The sequence below is a fragment of the Temnothorax americanus genome, unplaced genomic scaffold, assembly GCF_048541705.1.
Source record: "Temnothorax americanus isolate GAGA-0224 unplaced genomic scaffold, ASM4854170v1 Scaffold4, whole genome shotgun sequence".
Lineage (NCBI taxonomy): Eukaryota > Metazoa > Arthropoda > Insecta > Hymenoptera > Formicidae > Temnothorax > Temnothorax americanus.
The window spans coordinates 509,417-531,660 of record NW_027509547.1 but is presented as its reverse complement, the minus strand read 5'-3'; the positions used below and the strand labels follow the sequence as shown (position 1 = coordinate 531,660).

At 33.3% G+C, this 22,244-nt stretch overlaps 3 protein-coding genes across 8 annotated transcripts in view; all 3 read right to left on the bottom strand.

Annotated features, from left to right (window-relative positions):
- Positions 1 to 473: 473 nt before the first annotated feature.
- Positions 474 to 9,375, bottom strand: LOC143902523 (uncharacterized). The gene is made up of 2 exons (XM_077415502.1): positions 4,330 to 9,375; positions 474 to 3,639 (listed from the first exon to the last, which is right to left on the bottom strand). Exons 1-2 carry the CDS (start codon positions 4,850 to 4,852, stop codon positions 3,281 to 3,283), a joined length of 882 nt encoding a protein of 293 aa, XP_077271628.1. The 5' UTR covers positions 4,853 to 9,375; the 3' UTR covers positions 474 to 3,280.
- A 1,936-nt stretch (positions 9,376 to 11,311) lies between these two features.
- On the bottom strand, positions 11,312 to 14,326 carry Osi2 (DUF1676 domain-containing protein Osi2). 2 transcript variants are annotated; one of them, XM_077415500.1, is made up of 5 exons: positions 14,034 to 14,326; positions 13,523 to 13,687; positions 12,950 to 13,253; positions 12,535 to 12,728; positions 11,312 to 11,860 (listed from the first exon to the last, which is right to left on the bottom strand). In XM_077415500.1, the coding sequence occupies exons 2-5, from the start codon at positions 13,647 to 13,649 to the stop codon at positions 11,529 to 11,531; spliced, it is 957 nt and encodes a 318-aa protein (XP_077271626.1). In that variant the 5' UTR covers positions 13,650 to 13,687; positions 14,034 to 14,326; the 3' UTR covers positions 11,312 to 11,528. The 2 variants fall into 2 exon arrangements, with proteins under 2 accessions (XP_077271626.1, XP_077271625.1); XM_077415499.1 differs by having other exon boundaries at positions 11,314 to 11,860; positions 13,523 to 13,671; positions 14,034 to 14,325.
- Positions 14,327 to 14,581: 255 nt separating this feature from the next.
- Positions 14,582 to 22,244, bottom strand: part of Osi24 (Protein) — a 29,557-nt gene continuing 21,894 nt past the window's right edge. For 2 of the 5 annotated variants that reach the window (XM_077415490.1, XM_077415492.1), the window contains 6 exons: positions 22,083 to 22,197; positions 21,663 to 21,998; positions 19,858 to 20,582; positions 18,906 to 19,079; positions 18,146 to 18,444; positions 14,582 to 17,548 (listed from right to left, as the gene is read on the bottom strand). In XM_077415490.1, the coding sequence (XP_077271616.1) occupies positions 17,126 to 17,548; positions 18,146 to 18,444; positions 18,906 to 19,079; positions 19,858 to 20,500 (1,539 nt within the window). In that variant the 5' untranslated portion in view covers positions 20,501 to 20,582; positions 21,663 to 21,998; positions 22,083 to 22,197 and the 3' untranslated portion in view covers positions 14,582 to 17,125. The remainder of the gene's footprint in view (positions 17,549 to 18,145; positions 18,445 to 18,905; positions 19,080 to 19,857; positions 20,583 to 21,662; positions 21,999 to 22,082; positions 22,198 to 22,244) is intronic. The other 3 variants (XM_077415494.1, XM_077415491.1, XM_077415493.1) reach the window with 3 other exon arrangements.

Here is a 22,244-nt window from a genome sequence, read left to right as displayed (position 1 = left end):
GGTAACAGTTTGTAATAACAGTAATTGAGTCAGGTTTAAAAAAAAAAGTATTTATCAACGGACATCGGTATGTCAACGATATCCGTATACGATCGAGGTTTCGGACACACCAGACCTCAACTTCTTTCTCCGCCACGCGTGCGAACGCTTTTCGAAAAAGAAAGAGAAAGAAAAAAAGGATATAGAAATTGGGTCAAGTCCGCGATGCCCCTGTACGTCGGAAATCGAAAGTTGATTTCCTGAATGGTACGAGACGAACGGTACTCTCTTTCTGCCACATCGCATCTGTCTTATCTCGCGAATATCTTCCTTCGGATCCTTTAAAACCGATCAGGATGGAGAAAGCGGGCATTCTCAAATGGAGGTCAACTTATTTGAATGAGAAATGCCTGACGTATCACGTGGTCCACGTCCACAGGTAGTTTTCCCTTCGATCCAATTCCTCTTCAAAACATAAATTCAAAATTTTTTTATCCTACTTAGATAAATATTACAGATGTATATATTCTATAGATATGCATATACATATGAGTAAATTGAAAAATAAATTATAAGAAAAGTGTACAGAAATTAATGATTATCGATATGACGGAATATTATAAGTTGCAAAAAAAAAGATTTGCGGTTTTTAAACAATATACAACATACAACAATATGCAATATACTACAGTATATTACAAGGATTTACAGTAACAGTTACGTCTGTATCAAACGCAGACGCACATTACGCCATACACACAATAAACTAGTAAAAATAAAGCGCCACAAACTTGACGCTAAAAGCCCTCTAAAAATCGCAAAAATGCAAAAATCGTTGCATTTAACATTTAATATAAAAAAATATCTTCGATGACTTAACTGCTAAGAAAAATTCGTCTTTTACATAAGAATCTCACGTAATAATGTTAAATCTCTTGTTTGTCTCTTTGAGATGGGTACAAAAGTAATTTTTTACTAATGTAATTTTTATCACGACTTTTACCCTTTCATTACTTGTTAATTAGTAACGTTACATGTTTTAATTATTATTAAATTTCAAATTTTCTATCGCACACACTCGCAACTTTGTTTTGTTAAGCATCTAAGCTAAACTATCGAAATTAATCGCCTGGATGTGAAATCGCGGTAACTTTTATTCTCATATCCACACGATGCGCGATGTTTTGCTCTATCCAGTCTACAAGTTATCTTAAATAGACCACAACTAACGATCGTGACTAAAATACTTGTAGTACCCAGTATAGTTCGCAGGGATTTATGTTTAGCGTAGTCGAGCGTATCCGTCTCGATTAACTTGAAAGTTGTTTTTTCAAAGACATCAGTCATCACCATTAAAAAAGGAGGACAACCTTAAATATTAAATCTTCTCCACGATTTTTTTTATTCCAAAATAAGTAATGTATTAAGAGATTGCAACAAATCACTAGCATTCGCTATTATCTTTACTACGTTTTACAATTGAGCAACTGTGAGCAATTATAAATAATTATAATCAAGTTTTATTGTAAAAAATAAGAAATAAAGATGGAATGTGTTCAGTAGTCTCTCAATTTGTACAATATGTATGCGAATCAAAGGTGTTCTGAAAAATTTGATTATAGATAATAACAACTACTTCAGTATTGATGTCTTGCTTTGAATAAAAATCTTGATTTAATTTTTATTTTTATTCGTTGAGCATATTATGATATTTTTTAGCTGTAATAATTTAGCTACATATAAAAAACTATATTATTGTTATAACTAAAGTATAAAAATAAAAATCGTTTATAATATTTCCATATTTATAAATGTGACAAATAAACAAAAAGTTCTATAAAAATAATAAATAATTTATTTTTGTTGGTATAAAAAATAATATAAAAAGTATTACTATACATTTCACAGTCTTGTTAATCAGACAATCATAAATTAAACACATATTAATTTAAGATATTAACATTAATATAAATAGAATATACATGCACTTATGTAACTCATTGTCAGTCATTATTTTTCGTCATTCTGGCGTTGTACGTTCAAGTTATTCTTCTCTGTTAAAGAAGTGTAAACGTGTATATCTATATAAACTTGTCCGTCCGTTGTGTCAAGTAAATTACTACAGGACTCTCTGTTAAAAATGACAAATTCTAATTTAAAATACAAACGAAGTAATCGGCAAATTAATTACACAGCGTACGTGTAATTGTTTTACTATTTACTAATTATTTACAAAAGTAGAGAGAATTTTATAACTTCTCTCTTTACGATTCATCACACTAAAATTACACAGATATTCAAAAAACCGATGAAAAGAGCTTGGAGGACTTTTTTGAGCTTTTAGTATCATATCATTTTAATGATAATTCTCTTGACGTTGATCTCATTTCAACATCTTTTGCCCTAATTTCAAATAACATTTAACGTTAAAAGTGATTACCTTTGATAAATATAAAATTCTTAATTTAAAAAAAAAATAACCTTATAAATATAAATAAATTATAAATATCAAATAAACAATATCAACAAAAAATTCTCTCATATTCATTTAACCGCACAATTAACGTCAAGTGTAATCATAGTATAGCCTCCAAAATTAATCGATCTAGATCTAGAATAAAATTCAATATAAAATGAGACAGTTATATCTATACTACGGCAGAGATGCGAGAATACAAACTGAAAGTAGAGTAATCACGTTTAACGTTTAATGCATGTTGTAAACGTAATCCTAAGCTCTTGAGATATCACAGATCTAAATACTGTAATGTGAGAAGCGAGAAGAATATAACGCTCGTGCATAATTTGATGTCCTAATGACGAGAGTCTCATAGTATCTGCAATGTGATTATATTCACAAGTAGAGTCGCGAAAGTGGGTAAGATTCTTGTGATGCGTATCCTTCATGCGTACGCATCCAAGAATCTCCTGCCCACCTGCCTACGTATCCGTAAATCGTGACGTGACATCCTGATGTCGCCGTTGCGTTGTCATAAACACGTGCGTCGCTGTGTGTCATTGACGTATTCATGCGTCGTGCAGTCGTTCGGAAATTTAGGTATATATAATAGTATCAAAGAAAAAAAAGAAGATTAAAGAGAATTATAACGTTGAGGATAAAAGAAACGAGAAAGGAAAAAGGACGAAGTAAAGTTGATAATTATGGATAGAAATAAATATTCTGTAAATCTAGGAATGATTCTCAAGAATAGGTTTGGTACGGATCCAAGAACGTCGCACTTCTCGTCTCAAACGTCGATCTCGGCGATTTTTGGATCCTGCTTCGAATGATAGGAATCAATCACTTTACGTGCGCCGCATAAGCCAACTCGTGGGCGTCTGGCTGTCCAGGAATCGACGTTTGTTCGTGGAAGCTTCTCGCCCAACCGCTAGAGTAACTATCACCACCATGGCCATGGTCGAACGAATGGCTCGAGCTGTGGTGAGGATGCGCCACTACCTCGTAGGTCACGTGTTTTCCGTGCGAGAAGAGTTTCTTCAGGCCTATGATAGTAGCCAATAGAAGCGCGATCTTCGACAAAAGGAGAGCTTTGCCGACCAGGAGGGCGAGAGCCTTGAACGCGAGACCACCAATGAGACCGATCTTTAAGACGGCTGCGGCGATCAACGGACCCATACTGTTACCCTTTTTTCCACGGCCTACAAAAGGTGGAACGAATTACGCTATTATCACTTTCGGCGAGTTAGTCAAAGAGAAGATGAAGAAACGATTTTACAGATACATAATTAGACTTTCCATAGAAAAAGCAATAAAGTTCGGTGATGAGCGGATGAATGAGCAGATTAACGAGCTAAAGGTGAAAGCTATTTGTTTAGTGTAGTCGGTGACACAACTTTACTCACTGTGAAAACAACGAAAATTGAAACCAGAGGAAAACTGACACCGGACACGTTATTTAACCATATAAGATTGTTCGATAATAATTTTGATAAATATCACACTAGTTATTAAAATTATTTTGTCTAATGCTGGCATAATTTTAGGATAATAAAAATGTTAACATATCTATATATATATATATAACTTTTGAGTAATTAAAGTAAATGGAGTTTTGCAAATTAAAAATGACGAATAGATAATAATATTTTACATGATGCTTAACAGAATTTTAATTCAAAGCTTAATTATCAAGTTTATTTATATCAAATCTTTAAAATTTATAAAAGCATAACGTCTGATTATATAAATTTTTATAAAGTAAATTAATTAATTAGAGTGCGTTTGCCGCAGCTTATCAAACATAAATTAACATTTAATTAAATACTTAATTCTATTTAAAACATATTTTTGAAAATTCTTTGACAGAATAGTATAAAAGTTATAATTACCGTCTTGAACAGGTCTGTCGGCGCGCTCAATAGACAGACCTAAGTTTAGCGAGCCGGTCTCGTCTTCCGACGCAGATGCGACAATGTCGTCTTCGGGTAGAAGTCTCCATTTGATACTCCTCGATTTGATGAAGGCGTAAACTTTATTCGCGACGAGATCAAGAACCTGAATCTCATCGTCCTTGCTTCTGCCGGCCTCGAACGTGATCACATCTTCCGACGTCGGGCTCGTCTTCCTGATCTCGATGTCGTCCGTCAGCTCGATCGAAGCCTTCTTCAGCAGCTTATTCATGTACGTCACCAACTTCAACATCACGCAACTGCTGATGTCGTTCTGGGAGCATTTCGAGTTGAGTTTACGAAGAAGTTCCTCCTCGTACTTAGCTCGATCTGTTAGCGTCACGGTCTGCTGCTCAACGACGCTTATTTTTTCCTTCTTCTCCAAAGGGTTAGCCAAACATACCCCAAGGCCAAACAAAATCAATATAAAAGTCGTCTTCATGGTGCTCTTCTGCTGAAACATTTCATGACGCAGATCAGTATAACGAAAGATCAATAATCCACGAAAAACAATCACAGAGAGAAAGCTATTAATTAAGCAAAAATACAAAAAATAAGTAAAAATTATATATCTTGTGTTTTTGCTTAACTCAAAGATTTAATATAAAATAAAATTTAAAATTTAAAAATCTAAAATAAATAAAAAATTAAAAAAATAAAGATAGATAAAAATCTTAACAATATCCAATAACCATCAAGATCCAGATTGAAACTAAAAAGCAATTTAATGTATATAAATATAACAAAAATAAAATTTGATTCACAGTTAAATTATAAGAACAAATCACAACAAATCTGAAATAAATGCTCAACGCCCGTCAAGAACGTGCCAATCACATGTAAGGTAAGGTACAATTGTCGATGCGCGTGCCTTCGAGCGACATGCTGATGATCCGCGAATAATGGAAATGATAAATTGACCTACCTGTTGGCCCGAAGCCTTAAAAGCTACAGAAACGCGAGAAAGGGATGTACGAGATGTGCGCGCGGAGGTAAAGTGGCAGTTCTTTTCTCAATTCGCGGATCAGCTGGTCGATGTCGCGAAGAGTTTATCTCGACGCGCTTCTCTTCCCAATCCCGGTACGTGAATCGAGGAGTAGCACAAGACTTCTGAACTCGCGTCTCGCCCCGACGCGTTTATATACGTAGATATCCGCCTTAGTAGATACTAAGGTGTGCACGATGTCGTCGCACCACCTCCCGCGGGAAGTATATAGGGGCCCCCTGCGCGAGACGATGATGACGCGAATGGCGAGTGGCGGGTAGCGGGTGGCGATGGCTATGGACGAATGGTAGTGGTACCCACTTTTGCCTTTAATAAGGCTTTGAGAACGGCCGCAATGGATCTGCCACAGTGTGCTCAGGCTCAGATAGTCGTCCTTGGTGGTGGGATGAGTCGCTCATTCTGTTTTGCAAGCGCGAAGAGGAGAAAATCAAACCGATATCAAAGTTAAAGCTTGTCGTCCTTTATTCACAAACTGGTATTTCCGCGATGCGCATACCTATACGATGCCCGGCGACGCGCAAATAAGGAGAACGACGCCAACGTATCTCTTCTGAAGGGGAGGAGAACGGCGTCGTCATCCTCAAGCGTGCGCGCAAAACTGGTTCCCAGCGATGCACGATACACCGGCACCGGCGTCGTAAACTCGCGAAAGAGTAGCGGCTCATCACTCGCGTGGCCTTGTGTGTAGGTGAAGAGCAGTACGTATGGCTCATGTATGTAAACAGCCGCAAACACGCGAGCCCCTATAGTTCTGATGGACCATTACCCGACCTGCCCGCCCGCGAGAACCGTGTCACGGATGTAGAGCACGCACGCCATCCATCCCCAGCTCGCAAATGCGTAAGCGTCTACCTTATACGCGAGCGTGCGACTCGTGCGGCACGTTAATCGCGGGCTCTAGCCGCGTCGTTTCACGACGAACCTTCTCTACTGGACTTTTAGGGTAGAGAGATGAGACTCGACCACGAGCGATGTTTAAGAAGGAAAGCCGAGATACTGGGAAAGCTAGGATAAACGAGTATAATTCAAGAGAATTACTGGAGCAGAGGAATTCGGCGAAGAAGCATTCATGCGTTTTAAATTATCTCATTTAATTTGCAGATGTACCGGATATACGTTTGTTCCAGAATGACAAAGATGCAGGGTGTTGAAGAGAAACTCTAACTCGTATCGGTACATTCGCAATGTTAATACATGTACCTGCCTTATAGACAGCATTACATCTAATCAGTAATCACACGTTACACACACACACACACACACACACACACACACATGCGCACGCACATACATCACGTATAATCTGATGAACAATCGAGCGACTCGGATTCGATTAATTTTATTGCTTCCGTTGTTCCCGATGTTACATCCTTATTGAGGAGTAAGTCCTATCGGATGTGTTCACTCGTCATTCATTAATTTGCTCGTAAATCTGCCTACGTCACTTCGATTACAAAGTGCAAACGTGTAGAAAGCAGCGATGCATTACAAAAATTCCGAGGAAAGTAAAGACAAGCAAAGAGACGAGTGAGCGAAGGTATCGTCAATTGCATATTTATCGCATTGCATGTCACATGTGACGGATATACGGAGTTGAGTGCTATTTAAGCACCATTCAGAAACATTTTCCAATGAGTAAAGATCATTAATGTTTCATCGGACTTGTAATACCCGTTACAAAGCTAATCTATAATAAACAAGGTACGTGTATAAAGTTAAGAAATTATTCTAGAAAGTAATAATTTACTAACTAAGCATTGCGATGCACGTTTCACTACCAAGAAATATGCAAGCTTATTAAGTCAAGTTTCATTATTTTGACAATTAATCAAGTCGTACACGTTATATGATTTAATTAAACCAGGGGTTCTCTCTCTCTCTCTCTCTCTCGCATAAAAAAACTATTATATAAGAAACTATTTCTCATCAAACTTGTCTGGCAAAATACATCTTTCACGAAACAAGTATGAAGTTATATAATGCATGAAGAAATATTAATACTTATTTATGTCTATTTCGTAATGAAAAGTGCATCTAGTTTTTTTAATTAATTACAAAAAAGCCCGCAGACTACCGTCTAAAGTATTTGGTTGCAATAAATAATATCACCGTAATTATGGCAAACAGAATAAGCAATGTTTTACTATCAGATCTGGTGCCAATCTTAAAATAATTATCTCAAATATTTATACGTGCAATATTATATATTAGAATAATCTTCACAATCCTTCAACATTTACATTATGTATGTATATATACTTATGCAAATATAAAATAAAGACATAATATAGCCATTCAGTTAGATGTCTACGTGAAATAGTATTTGATATTATAATTGGAGACATCTCTTAAATAAATCGAATACTGTTAACTGGATGGATAATGAGGCGTGGGAAAGATCGAAGAAAACGGGCATATCCGCCTCTCTCGTTCTCGAATTCAGCCCGTTTTCTCGTAAAAGCGACTTTCGCAGTACAGAGGTTAACGTCGCGATCGACCTAGCCGCGAAAGCTCGTCCGTATATACACGTTAGCCGATCTTTCCCCACGCAAACTGTACCATAGTGTAACCAAGGCACTCGCAAGAACGAACGTTCTGGTGCTCCATGAACCGTTACGTCGAATTCCGAACGGGTATTTTGTGAGGATCCTGAATGTGTGTACACGCGTCGTTCGAAATAAAAGAGTAATTACCCTATATAGCATGCAAATATAACTACATACTACATCTCATATCACACAACATCATTTTGTCATTATTTCGATTTATGCTGCGTTAAAAAGTTACTGTTTAAAATTGCCTTTTTTTACTTATCTCTTCATTAAATTTATTGTATCTGATTATGTATTTTTATAAATTTTATAAAATAATAGGCGTTAATGCAGCAAATGGTATACACACTCATAATATGAGATAACTCGAAACCATTGTACGATGATAAAAGAAAATAGCACGATTCAAACTAAAAAAGTGCAACATTAACAATCAGAACTAATAAAATAATACATTGGCAATTATTATTCAGTACGTGTAACTGTACTGTCGTAAAACATCGCTTACACAGTTAAAACGAGTTATGTGCTTTATAGGAAATGAAATCGGTCATGGAAATGTAGAAAGTATATATATACGAAAAATTTTCAAGTATATTCCTCGCAAAGAAACTTAATCTCTGGCAATTTAATAGAAAATATCCGAAAGCCGAAAAGTCAGACGGCCTATTTTATTTGCGGGCATCGCTTTCGCTGTATTGCGCTTACTTACATTACGCGTGAGCATCCTAAGTGTTCTTGGTAATTCGACATAGATATGCTAGCACATATCTAGGAAAATTTATGTTATTATAAATGCACTAGTTCGCACGTATCTACTACTGCATTTTCTTTGCAGCACGACGGTCAAATAATCGCATTGTATATAATATGTCGAGCTTGTTCTTTATTTATAATCTTTCACTCACATATATATGATCGTCAAACACAGGAAGATTAATTACCTTCCCTGTCAAATACAAATTATTGATTTGAAGTATCACGCATTGCATTCAAAAATTTCTCATATATAGCATAAAGATATCCTTTATATATATAGTATTCTTTTTATTTTTTACTTATTTATTTTTATCAACATAAATAAGTTATAAAAGATATAAATACGTATAAGATTTGTGACTATTCCAATGTAATTTAGTCGCTATTAATTGCGCCAATATTTTATTATTTAAAACAAAAAAAAAGAAAATTTAACATATCGCAATTTGTTCTCATTATCATTTTAATTTTGACTATCATTATTACTGTAATTGCAGTGTATATAATTTCATTTCTTCTTTGTCCGTAATTATAAAAAGAGTGATTTAACATTCTAATACAAGTAATTCCGAAGGGTTAGAACTGACGTGCATTTCTATCAAATTGCTTTCCATATATCGCGGGGTGATCAGCCGCTTCCGGTCTTCTCGACAAACGGGGCCACTTGGTCAGCAGGTCCGTTCTATCCGATTCTCTGGATCGCGAGTGAGAATCGTATCAGACCGGTTTGTGTACAAGATAGTTCCTCGTTGTGCACCTGAGAAAAAACCGGTGTAATATCGCGCACAGCATTTTCACGGAATTAGAGAGACGTTTCGACAATAATCAACTATCTACGAGTGATTTAAATGCGATCAGACATGTAACTAATATTTTTAGATAACGGTACATTTTTTGATTAAATTAAAAAAACCATAAATTTACATTTTATATATAAATTTATATTTTATATATAAATATATATTATATATAAATTTATATTTTATATATAAATTTATATTTTATATATAAATTTTGTATATAAATTTATATCATTATTATTATACGCATCAAGTGCGTATCAATCAAGTTCCTAAGTTAAAAATCTTTGTTGCTGTTAAAATAATGGTTCAATACAACCTTACAATTTCTAATTTTTCATTAAAGCTTTACAACTTTTAATCTTATTCAATTGTAATATAAAACTTATATATTTTTACCTACTTATACTCTTTTTAAAATTTTACATTTACACACAATAAGTGTGAAAAATTGATAAGCAGCTTAAATACTTGTGTTATTAATGTAAATCTAAACGGTTTAAATCTAATTTAAACAGTCATTATGAAAACAAATATGAAATGTGTTGCATAAGTAAACAGCCTATTGATGATATATGTGGAATCGACTCACGCAAGAGTCATAAACGCTGTTGATTATAGTATGAATCTTTCTCTAGAGAGAAGAGACAGACAGACAGAGAGACAAAGGAAGAGAGAGAGAGAGAGAAAGAGAGAGAAAAGTTTTGCTCCTCAATAAAAACATATTTCTTAGATGTTTCAAAATTTTCGATATCAAGGAACTAAACATTAAAAATTACACAAAATATCAAATATATTCATAATTGCAATATTTTAACGAATTTATAGTTAATTTTTTAAATACAAATTAATACAAATATTGAAATAATATTTTTAAAATTGTTTATTAACTTGAATTTTGTACAAATTAAACTCCAAAGAAACAGAATATAAACATCATTATTTGTTCACTTGGTTACAATTTTATCAATTTATACACCGATATACAATTATTATACATATATTATTTAATGCTATAATGCACAGACTGCTAAAATCTTACATGACTTATATTATCCTTTTAAATGACAATTTCTTGGATTAGTTTTCACCTAGAGGAAATTTTGTAGAAAGCTTGTAATACTAAAGAACGTCGTTTTCATTTTAATAGCGAATCAGAAAACAATTAAGCGCGTTCTCTCTTGCTTAATTTTATATCATAATCATTAACCCAGTTGCGATAATTCTTATAATCTTTGTGAACAAATTAATATCACGTGAACATATTATACATCGATTCTCGACATTGAAAGCATACCTATATCATAAAAGTAGCGCAAGAATAATAGGTTAGAAACTAAGACAATAAGAAAGCCAATTGTACTCTATTATGCATGCACATACCATATATAGAAAGATTCAATAATTTCCAACAATAAATATAAACAGAATATCTTTGAATATATGTAGATATATTTTAGATATTGACAGAAACTTAATTATACATATATATAATTAACATAATGTAACAGAAAACAGGTTGCTATATGATAAATATAAAAATCAATATTGCAGAATTTAAATAGTAAGTTTTAATTTTATTTTTATTCAAAAAAAGAATATACATATATGAACTTGCACATTCACGCCTTAATTATATGTACAATTCATATAATTTTAGATTTGATTCCAAAACTTAAAATTATATACATAATTAATATAAATTAATAAAAAACAACTTGTCATACAATTGAAGAAATATTCAAATCGATATAGCAAAATTAAAATAATAAATTTCAATATTTTTATTCAAAAAGAGAATATATAAACTTACACATTCATGCTTTAATTATACATATATTCAACTATATATATTTCAGGCACATATTTGAATATATATATACAACTTATTAAATAAAAAAAGTATGCTTTAAATTATAAAAATAAACATTTCATATATAAATAATATTTGTAAACTAAAAATTTAATTATTAAATCATAATCTGTTTTTTAGAAATATAATGTAATAAATAAATCGATAGATTAGGATTTATAATGCTGATATCCGCGATATGCTAAATCGTGACTATAGGAATCTACATTTCCATAATGATCACCATGATAATCAAAATTCGAATGTGATTCGTAATGAGGTTGAGCAACTCCGTTTTTAGTGTATACTGGATAATAATGTGGGTACGGTTTGTAAAGCTTAAAGAAACCTATTAGACCAGGAATGATGATGGCCAAAAATCCAAGGAACTTCTTGAATGAAGCTAGTCCCAAAATTAAAGGCAATAATAATAGTAGCTTCACTTTGAAGAGCTTTACGACGAGCAAGAACGGTATAAGAAATTTTTTGAGTCGATTACGAGCTAAAACAAATTCAAAGTTTGTTTTAATACATAATAAATTTGCATTTAATAAACTTAAATAATTTAAGTAACCTAATTTCGCTCTTTTAATCTTTTAAATAATTTTAACTATTAAACAAAATTAAATAAAAACAATAGTTAATTTTTAAATTAAGTTTATTTATTATTAATTAATTGGTCTATATAATAGGTCTATATAATATAATATTTATATTCTTAATATATGTATAAGTAATACTTAATATAAAAATATTAAAAATCCTAATTTTGCGTATAAAATTGTTTTATATTTTATAAATATAAACAATCTGACACGGAAAGAATCTTTATAAATAAATTAAATAAAAATATTATCTTTATTAACTTCGGACATTAAATCATGAAATTAATTGACTATAATGCGCAATGACATTCTATTAATACAAATTATACATAAACGTGTCACAATAAATTAATACTTAAAGATTGCTACAATAAATATTTAAAAAATTTATATATCTATATATATTAGATAGACTTTCATAAATAATTTAAATTGACCAGACATAAGAATGGATTTGCGAGCGTCCTCGTAAACATATATCACGCTCTTGAATTTTTAAAAATATTTTATTAAACGTTTTCTATTATTAAAAGAATTTTCTCTCGTGTAATAATTTTAAATAAGTACTTACAAAATAGCGAATCCTTCTTGTTCTCAAGTGTATCGATTTCATCAGCAATTTCATTCAAAAATCTCGGTTTATAAGCTTCGTCAAGATCAGTTTCTACTTTAGGAACAGTTAGTTCGAAGGACATTGTTTTAACAAACTTTTCCATCTTCCTTTTCATGAAATTGACCATTTGATCCCATTCTGTTTCACCGGACCTATTTAACATATTTATTTTTAATTTAGAAGGCACAGTACTTATTATATTTTATTAATAATTCAAACAACATATATTTTTCTGATTAATTATCAGAACATTTAGGAAAATTATTTGTGCATTTCATAATTGTATAAACACCTTATGTGTAGAAAGGAATATCTATATTTCTATATATACAATTACGCATATACTTTCGTACCTGTAAAAATAATGACATACCTAGGTTCATTGGAATATTCGTACGGCTGCCGATATACTTCCGTTATTACTTGATCAGACATTCGCTTAATTTGGACATTATCATTTAAAGAATATTCGGCATGATCGAAAAAGTCTGAAAAATAATTTAATGCTCGTGATTTGAAACATTCAGCTAAATCACCAGTTAAGCAACGTTCATTGACTTTTGCCAAATACGGATCAACATTTCGTCCAGTTCCAAGACCAATGTAACTGAATAAATCTTCTACATGTTGAACAGGATTAAATCCTCTCTGTTGCGATGAAACTTCTTTGAGATTCTCTGAAATTATAAATCAACATATAATTACATATATATAATTCTAGTTTATAATTTTTATTATTTTAAACAAAATATTACGGTTTAAAATTAAAGAATAAATTATAATAATTTGAGATATCATAAAAATATTTATTTAAATTATGTAACGTCAAAAAATTAGACGTTTATGAAAATTTTAAATATTATACAACGAATTAAACATATAACTGTTAAAAGTTATTATTAAAAATTTATTTATACAAATAATTTCAACAAATAAAATATCTTACCTTGTTCATCTGCTTGGTGTTCGGTAGCCGTATCCTGAAATGTAATTTTCCCGGTAGACTGACAACATGCCAACAAGGATAATGCCAAAAGGACTCCTAGAATTACCAACAACCGCTGCAGTTGCATTCTGCTCTTCTATTTACACTACCTGCAATCACGGATCTCTCTATTAGTGTTTTAAAACAAAACATGTGTATATTAGAAATTGGAAGACACAAATCATCATATCGATACAATTGATTAACATTTATCTGCCGTCCCTAAAACTATGTGAACTATGTGAACTACCGCAAACTACAAATTTCACCGTTATATTCTAATATTTTTGTTAAATTTCTAGCAACACTGTTTTATTTTGCATTAACAAAATCAACGTTGAAATATTTTAAATACACGCATCTATTTAACATAAACAGTTATATTACTATTAACACGAAATCAACCATATAATTTATATGTTTTTTTATCAAAATAGGAGAAAATATATTTAAATATGATCAAATATCTCACCAAACTATCAAATTATCCCGATTCGATATTCCTTACGCGACATCCTTGTCAAAAGACGTACTCGTGATGATTCTCAAACAGCACTCACAGGTTTTCGCGATCGACTGTTGGCAGTCGACGCGCTGGTTCACCAAGTGCCGTTAGATGAGCGCACCAATCAGAAGTAAAGAATACAAGTAAGCGGATTTCTGATTCCAATTCTGATCACGCGCACATTCCATTTGAGTGATAATAGTAATATATATATCTCAGAGTTATTTTTCTGACCACAAATCTTTCAGTTGAGTTGTGAAATTGCAAAATAAATTGTTGCTCCGTAACATATATATATTATATATATATATATATATATATATATATATATATGATTAAAAATTGTAACGATATTAGCGCGAGTTTCTTTTAGATGAAACAAAATAAGCAGCCCAAAATCTTTTAACTAAACAACGAGTAAATCAAAAACTAATAAAACAAATTAAAAAAATTTAAAAGATTAAAATAAATTTTTAACTAGTTGACACAAAAAACTACTAAAAGGGGATAAAAAATTAAGAATAATTTGAAATTTGTTAAATTGTCTTAACTTACCTTACTAATTAGAAACTAGAGCGTAAAAGAAGAGTTAATTTATATAACTTAAAACACCGAATGTTTCAAAATTAATTCAAAATACTGATAGACTAAGAATTTGTCAATACGTACTAGGCACAGTTTAAGCCGAAAGTTATATGACGCCTTGACACGAATTATCTTTGTATTTATATGGCGTACCATCTCGAGTTCCGAGAGGGGATAGGATCCGTAAGTCATTCTTAGAACGGCGAACAGGAGGATTTACAAAAATTGAAAGTGAAAGTGGTATCCGGAATAAGAACCGGAACTAGGTAGACTTAAAAGACGGAGACGGTGACGGAAGGTACATCGTTGTAGGAGGGAGGAAGTCAATGTACTTTCATCTCCATTTTACACAACCCAACCTACGTCAACGCCATATTAGGGGGTACGATTCTGCCTTTCGTTACTGATGCTCTTTTTTTCTCGCGCCGTAATAGCAGTTCTTGAATCATAAATCACTTTCCTTTATACACGAGATAACATTTACTATTTTCTTTGTAACGCGCGCACTCTGTGACGTATGTAATTTCATTCGTTACAAGATTTGACTGATTTACCACACTGTTCTATGCATATGTTTTTAATCAAAAAAACTCCTTTTTTATTCTTATCGCTTTATGTCTTAAACAGGATTTTGATTACATAAATGATTATGTCGTATGCTGACGCATTGCACTGCCTTACTTTGGAGAAACCCGCGTGACTAACGTCATAAATCTTTTATTGGCGTACATCAATTTATAAATATATCATGCAATTAATGGAATAATCGCAATTTTTAAATAAAATTAGAGTTAATCTAAATACACATGTGCTTTGCGCAACATGTCTCTCATTCGGATTGCATAAATTAGCATCTTCATCCTCATGTCACATAAATAAATATGCAAAATCACTATTATTCATCACAAGATTAAATCTTGTGTACACATGAGAGAGATTCAATAAATAAATATAAATTAAATATAATAATTTTAACATTATACATCATATTTCACACAACTCATCAAATTAATTATTTATTTATGTCGTTATAAATTATTTACCGATCATTCATTTGTGCAAATACCTATTTAAGGATATTATTGCATTAAAATTCTCCTTTAAAATTTGCAACAGATTTGAGCAAATTAAATCTAATAAAAATATTCTTTAGTATAATTCTTGAGCGTAAGCTCCACAAGATTACTCTTATAAAAAATAAATTTCTCTAATAATATTTTTATATTAAAATCATAATCAGCTCTCATTTCTATTTTTAAATCGCTTTGTTACGTGAGAAGTAGATTAAATCACATGTACCCGTCTCGTAATCTAAAGCGAAATATATTTTGTAAATTAAGAGATTCTTGCTTATTTAAAACAGTTTCCACTTTCCAAGATGCTTAGAAAATAATACTAATATTGGCTTGCCCACAATTATGCCGGCATCAAATATCGCTCTGTTCTAAACGTTCCTTGTTCTCACAATGCATTTTCACTGGATTTAATAGTTGATTATACCTATATGCAAGAAAGTGCGTTTGTTATTTTTAACATGTTTTAAAACAAAATTTAAATAACATAATACGCAATGAAAAAATATATACTAAAAACTTCAATAATTTTAAAAATATGTATTATAAATTATTATAAACTTAAGTGCACACTGATGCGTAATAAAACCGTTGTTAAACACTGATCTAATCTAGAAGTAAAATGTAAATATCTCGACTAATAAAATGCCGAATACATATTTTACGAAACAGCACATTGAGGGTTTCACGATTTAACCCGTTTACATATTTATATTACACACCCAACACATACACGCAGACGCATCTTTACGCTGACTTGTATGCGACGGTTTTAATGTGCAACAGTGCGCACTAATGCGTTCAACCGAATTCGCTATGAGATTTCACAGGTTTACATGTTGCTGTAATATCGACATCGAGCCAACACTTGCTACAAACGATAATTTAGGAAACTGTGTATGGTACAAGAGCTTGTTACAGAAGTTGCAGATTCGAATAATGGCGGATTAAGACTTTCTCAGAAGCTTCAAATGCAAATCAATTTCGGATTCTCTCATCTAAAATGTTATCCCAAAATTTAAAGTTGAGACCGTTTTGAAAACTTTTAAATATTATTTTTATTTTAAAAGTTCTGTCTAAAAGTTAATTAAATTTTAGAAAGAAAGAAAAATCGTAGTTTTGCATCTTGAAGCCTCTCGAGCGCCTCGCGTGCGACCGTAGTAATCCACCACTAAAAACGTCTACAAACTTTAATTATGCGCAATATCTATGAACAAATGTTCAATCATTAGAGCAAACGTTAAATCTTTTTAGCGATTGCACTAGTGCTCTCGAACAGCGAACTATAAGGCCACTGCTCCTAAAGCTCACACATTCGACATGAGATACCATGCGTCCTCTTTTTTTATTGCGTTTGCAATTATAACTTAACAGCAGTAACGAAAGTAAGTTATGACGTTCTCAAACCTTTCTGGCCTGAACGAGCTTATTAATATCTTGGTACGTCGCGAGCATCGCCTGATTTTGCTTCAGGCTTTGATCTTCGCGAGCGTTCGCACAATTCGAATAGATCTCTTCGCACTTGACGCCATCCTGGCCGTCCTTCGCAGCTTTCATATATCTAAAGAAACGTAGAACGTCGGGATTGTCGCTGCTGGGTTTCCTTAGCTCGTTCAGCTCCCTAGACAACTGGGCAGAGACCAAGTTCGAGTATGGCGCGTAACGCGCGGGACTCCGATACATCGCGCACACCGCGTACTCCCTGCAGCCTTCCGTGTTATGTCCAAGGCGAGAGAAAACGGCATCCAAACGTGACAGCAGGGGCGAGTAGAATGGGTCGTAGTTCGTCAAAAGCAAAGAGCTCGTCGGAATCTCGTGGAAGACCTGTCGCCAATAATCAATATGCGTGTTTACAGCTACGTACACTTAATGGTCACGGTATCCGTTACGCGTGCGACTAGGCCCCGAACGAGTTAAAACGAAGCAAACAAGGAAGTGGGTCGTGCGAATCTCAATGATCGATGTCAATATCCGAATAGTATCAAAAGTGGAAAGCATGTCCATCTCCGTTCATCGATGATATGAAAAAGTGTCAAATTATATAGGAAAAAAAGACGAATATTCTTATGGCATATACTTACCCAGTTCATTATTGGATCAAACATTAACAAACACTTGTTTCGAACTGCGCGCGACTGTTAATATGCGACAGCAATATATTATACAAATCAACGTGCATTTCCCATCAATTGAAATCATTCGGTAAGAATTATTACTATTACGCAATCAAGGATCCATTAAATATTAATAAGGAAAGGTAATTTATAGCTTCATTTAAACTTCCTCGTTAAATATATGAATTGCACATTATCCGAGTTCAAGAAAAAAAGAAAGTGGTGCAGCCGCTTGAAAGCCATGCGTTTATTCTGTGACGAGATAATATACGAGATCTGCAAGTAATTACGCATTCGAAAAGCTCACCTTAAAATCCTGTTTCTTAGAAAGTCCGTGTGCAGCCACGTGTCGCGTGTAGTAACGATCCGAAAGCGCATTCGCATGAGATATTCTCGAATCAACGAATCCATAGCGCGACGCAATATCCGGAGTTTTCTGCGTCTGCATCATACTCTCGTCGTACATGGCGGATGCTGGTAACGTGCCTACCGGTTGTCGCGTCAGATAGTCATCGTTGTAAAGATCAGTATTATCCTTGAACTCGAAATTTTCTTCCGGTGCCGCCATGGGCGCGGCATGCGAAGATTGCGCAAAGGAGGAAACACCTGTAATTTGCGCGTAATATGTATTTACACTATTAGTTCAGGATGCCTAATTTCCTAATTAAGAATGCAAGAGACGGAGAAGTCATTTTTTTCAACAAAGATCTGATTTCCACATTGTACGCTATTCTCCAATTTTTAACATTAACTTGTCCAATTTTTCAAATTTTAAGAGATTTTACGTAAACAAAATCTATTAAAAATTAATTAAAAGTAAAAATTTATATTAAAGTTATATTTCTGAAGCTACTAAAATTGCTGAAACTTATTAATTTTTAATATTAAATACTGTCATAAATATTGGTGTTATTCAAGAGTTAGACACTTACGCGTTTACTACAAGTATTTATGGCATACTTTTTTGATAAAGAAATAAATATGATCATGATTACACTAATCAATACAAATTGTTTCGAAATATTTCTATTTTCTAGTAAGATTCACTAAACGCAAAGCACACATACCTTTTCCAACGATATTACCAATGCTGCCAATGATACTCGGTAGGAAGAGAGCGAGTAACACGCTCTTAATTATTTGTACGCCGAAGAACAAGGGTAGCAACAGTTTCTTCAGGCCAAATGCTAGAAAACCAAGTCCGAATCCTGTTAAAAAGGTACTCTTTCCCTGAAAGACGGCTGAAAGCAAAAGTACCAGCTCGTTAAAGCCCTGCGGTTAGCCCTAAAAGCCATTCTGCAAGCAGCATCTTTTTCATATTCTAGCTCTCCAACTCCACGTGCCACGCGCCCGCGTTTTGCTGAAACACTCCACGTATAAATAAAAAATATTCACCGTAATTATAATTAATTTGACTGTTTGCATAATGTTACACGCCTCGTCTTTCCTCATACCCGTTTTATTGCTGGTTTAGTTCACATTTTTGCCAATTAGCATAGGCCCAACCTCGTTACTTGATTTAACTCCAAAAAGCCAATTCATGAAGTTAAGCTTTCTCTCACACCTCTAATTTTATTTATGCCAGTTCGTGCTTACGAGTGTACTAGATTTGTCGCTTTTTAAGTAAAAAAATTAATTGAATAATTTATATATATATATATATATATATATATATATTCTTAAAAAAAGATAAATAATTTAAAAAAATATACATTTCATAAAAAATATTATAAAATTATTTTGAAAATCAAGTTGAAAGGTGGAAATAGAAAAGATTGCATCATTTTATTCTGTAAGGACTATTTTCCTTGCTAGTGAACTGTTCGATTACTCTCACTCCGCACAATTAGCGATTATGCAATTGCTTTACGATAAGCATCATACTATATCGATGCTATGTCGCTCAAAGTATGATTGTATCGTAGTTTTCAGGAAATCTCCACCTTTCGTGTCAACAAAAGTAACGGCACTAGTACACACGCGAGAAAAATCTGTCTAGCAAGCGGTTTAGAAACTCACAACCGAAGAACGTCCTGGCTTTCCTGGCGAGACTCAGATCCTTATTCAACCGTATCTTCATCACATGTGTCCTGGCGTAACGATGAACCTTGTCCAAAAGATCCAAATTCGAATCATCATTTTTTTCTCGATCGTTGCACGCGACGTTTGCTTCAGGTTTTCTTATTATTTGCACGGATTCTGTTACATTGTACGTGTCAGCCCTTGAGAGTTGATCTAAAAATTTCGAGAGGTCCTTCCGTATACAGAAGACTGTCAACTTCCCTCTACATTCTGTCAAATTTGACAGAGACTGACTGATCGTTGAATTCATTTCAATTGAATTAGCTGTGACATTGGCCATCCTCGTCGGTTCGATCTGATAATCCGCTTTATCGTCCGCGTGAAGCTCGATATCGAACTTTGTTGGTTTTCCATGCATATTGTGCGGATGATCACGTAGGAATTCGTCGGTTTTGTTTTCAGATTTATGAGAAAGTGGCACCTCGTTCTTCTCGATGTCATAATCGTGGCGCGCGGTCTCGTTCAAGGACGCAACCTCCGCGTGGATCTTGACCCCCACGACAGAATGAAGGCACGCGATAGACAGGAGCACAATTGAGAATATCACGGCTGCTCTCCCTTTTGCCATTGTCCGACCCATCAAAAGGCACCGAGCGCTTGTTTATTAGCTAGCTATGGTTATTACGAAAGAGGAACTGCATCTCGACCAGCGGCTTCGTTCCCTGAAATGAGACACACAAATTAAAACACATAAGAATTTAGGGGTTTTTAAATCGAATACGTAAAATAAAATAATTTTATATTGCTTCTTCTTGAAAACAATTGTGATTTTATCATTTTGAAAGAATTACCATTCTATCAATTTATATTTTCAAGTTCTTTAAACTCTATCTCTCGATTCATAAAGAAAATACGTAACAGTACTATATGAAAAAATATTATTACTCATTATTACTCAAATTATTAAGTAAGCTAGTAATAATATATGGTATTCCATGTGGTAAAGCTCGGTTATGCTAGATCAGTCTTGCATGTCCTTCTTTTTTCAAGCAGTCAGCTGATTCTTTCATCCATGTGGATTGTTGACGCAAAAATCCTACTAAATATTTTTTTGTGATAAATTAACTAAATAAATTATATTTCTAATAATCTTGTCGACATCTGTATATATATATATATATATATATATATATAACTATTTGTTATTTTTATTTTTTAAAAACTTATATTTTAATTATATTTTTCTTTTAAGGGGCAATCAACAATTAATTATCAAAAATTTATTTTTTATTAACCTTAAATATTGTACATATACCGTTATGTTAATATATATTAATTAAATTCTGTATTATCTTAATTACTTGCTAATACATATTTTTTAATAAAATTAAAAATAAAAAGAAATATTAAATCAATTTAAAAAATCTTTATCTTATAACGTTTCACTTTGTCAACAAGTTATATGTGTAGATATATAATACATAATGCAATAAAATATAAAAATGAAAAAAAAACTCAAAAAGTATGTGCATACATTAATCTAAGTCATTATTTAGTCTTTGAAGATCCAACTATGCGCACGTGTGCAGTTAGAATTAATAACCGGTATATAAAGTGTTACGGTTATATAAGTGTCCTTTCACCAATCTATTCTAATACAATCTCATTAACAATAAGATGCTCCATCTCTACATTTGTCCACGTGTGCATGCTGAAGATAATTTCATTCACTGATCAAACACACAAAGATCTATAGAAGACTATTAGTCGGTACTTCTTGTCGCAAATGGATCTATACTCACTTTCACGGTATATCTCTGACATCAGCAACTTGCTCACATCTAGACCAAACGATTGGCGTCAATCTCAGCAACTAGATGACTTCTTTTAATATTGAAAAACGGTCGGGAAACAGTACGCGCCTGAAAGATCAAGCGGCCAGAAAGTCGGAATCGTGTACGACGTCCGATACCATACTGGCAGCCGGTCTCCGTAGGATCGGCTCGACTGACCCGATCTGGGTTACCCGGCCATCCGACTGTCCGTCCCTCTATCCATTCCTTTCCGCCTTCCTCGCTCACCACGTTCGTTCATTCGTCCGTTCGTTCCCGCCATTTGATTTAGGATCTACCCTTCTCCTAAGGAAGAATCATCAAATATGTTAGTCGAGGGGGAAATTGCTCCATTCAAATCAATCGAATTCATCATAGGTCTATAATTACCGAAAACACACACTTCACACGGACGATTTCACTTGGCGGTATTTCGGCGAGTGTCCAGATCAGTGAGTTCAATGAGCTTGACCGGACGCCGCCCAATGACACAGAAGATGATTTTCTAAGAGATCGTTCACGAATAGATCTTAATTTAATCGAAGAGAAGGG

Excerpts from the sequence above, each read along its gene's own strand:
- LOC143902523 (XM_077415502.1), bottom strand. The coding sequence starts at position 4,852 with ATGTTTCAGCAGAAGAGCACCATGAAGACGACTTTTATATTGATTTTG. Across the intron at positions 3,640-4,329 it reads CGACAGACCTGTTCAAGACG|GCCGTGGAAAAAAGGGTAAC; the intron begins GTAATTATAACT and ends CACCTTTTGTAG.
- Osi2 (XM_077415500.1), bottom strand. The coding sequence starts at position 13,649 with ATGCAACTGCAGCGGTTGTTGGTAATTCTAGGAGTCCTTTTGGCATTA. Across the intron at positions 13,254-13,522 it reads ACACCAAGCAGATGAACAAG|AGAATCTCAAAGAAGTTTCA; the intron begins GTAAGATATTTT and ends TTATAATTTCAG. Across the intron at positions 11,861-12,534 it reads CAAGAAGGATTCGCTATTTT|CTCGTAATCGACTCAAAAAA; the intron begins GTAAGTACTTAT and ends AATTTGTTTTAG.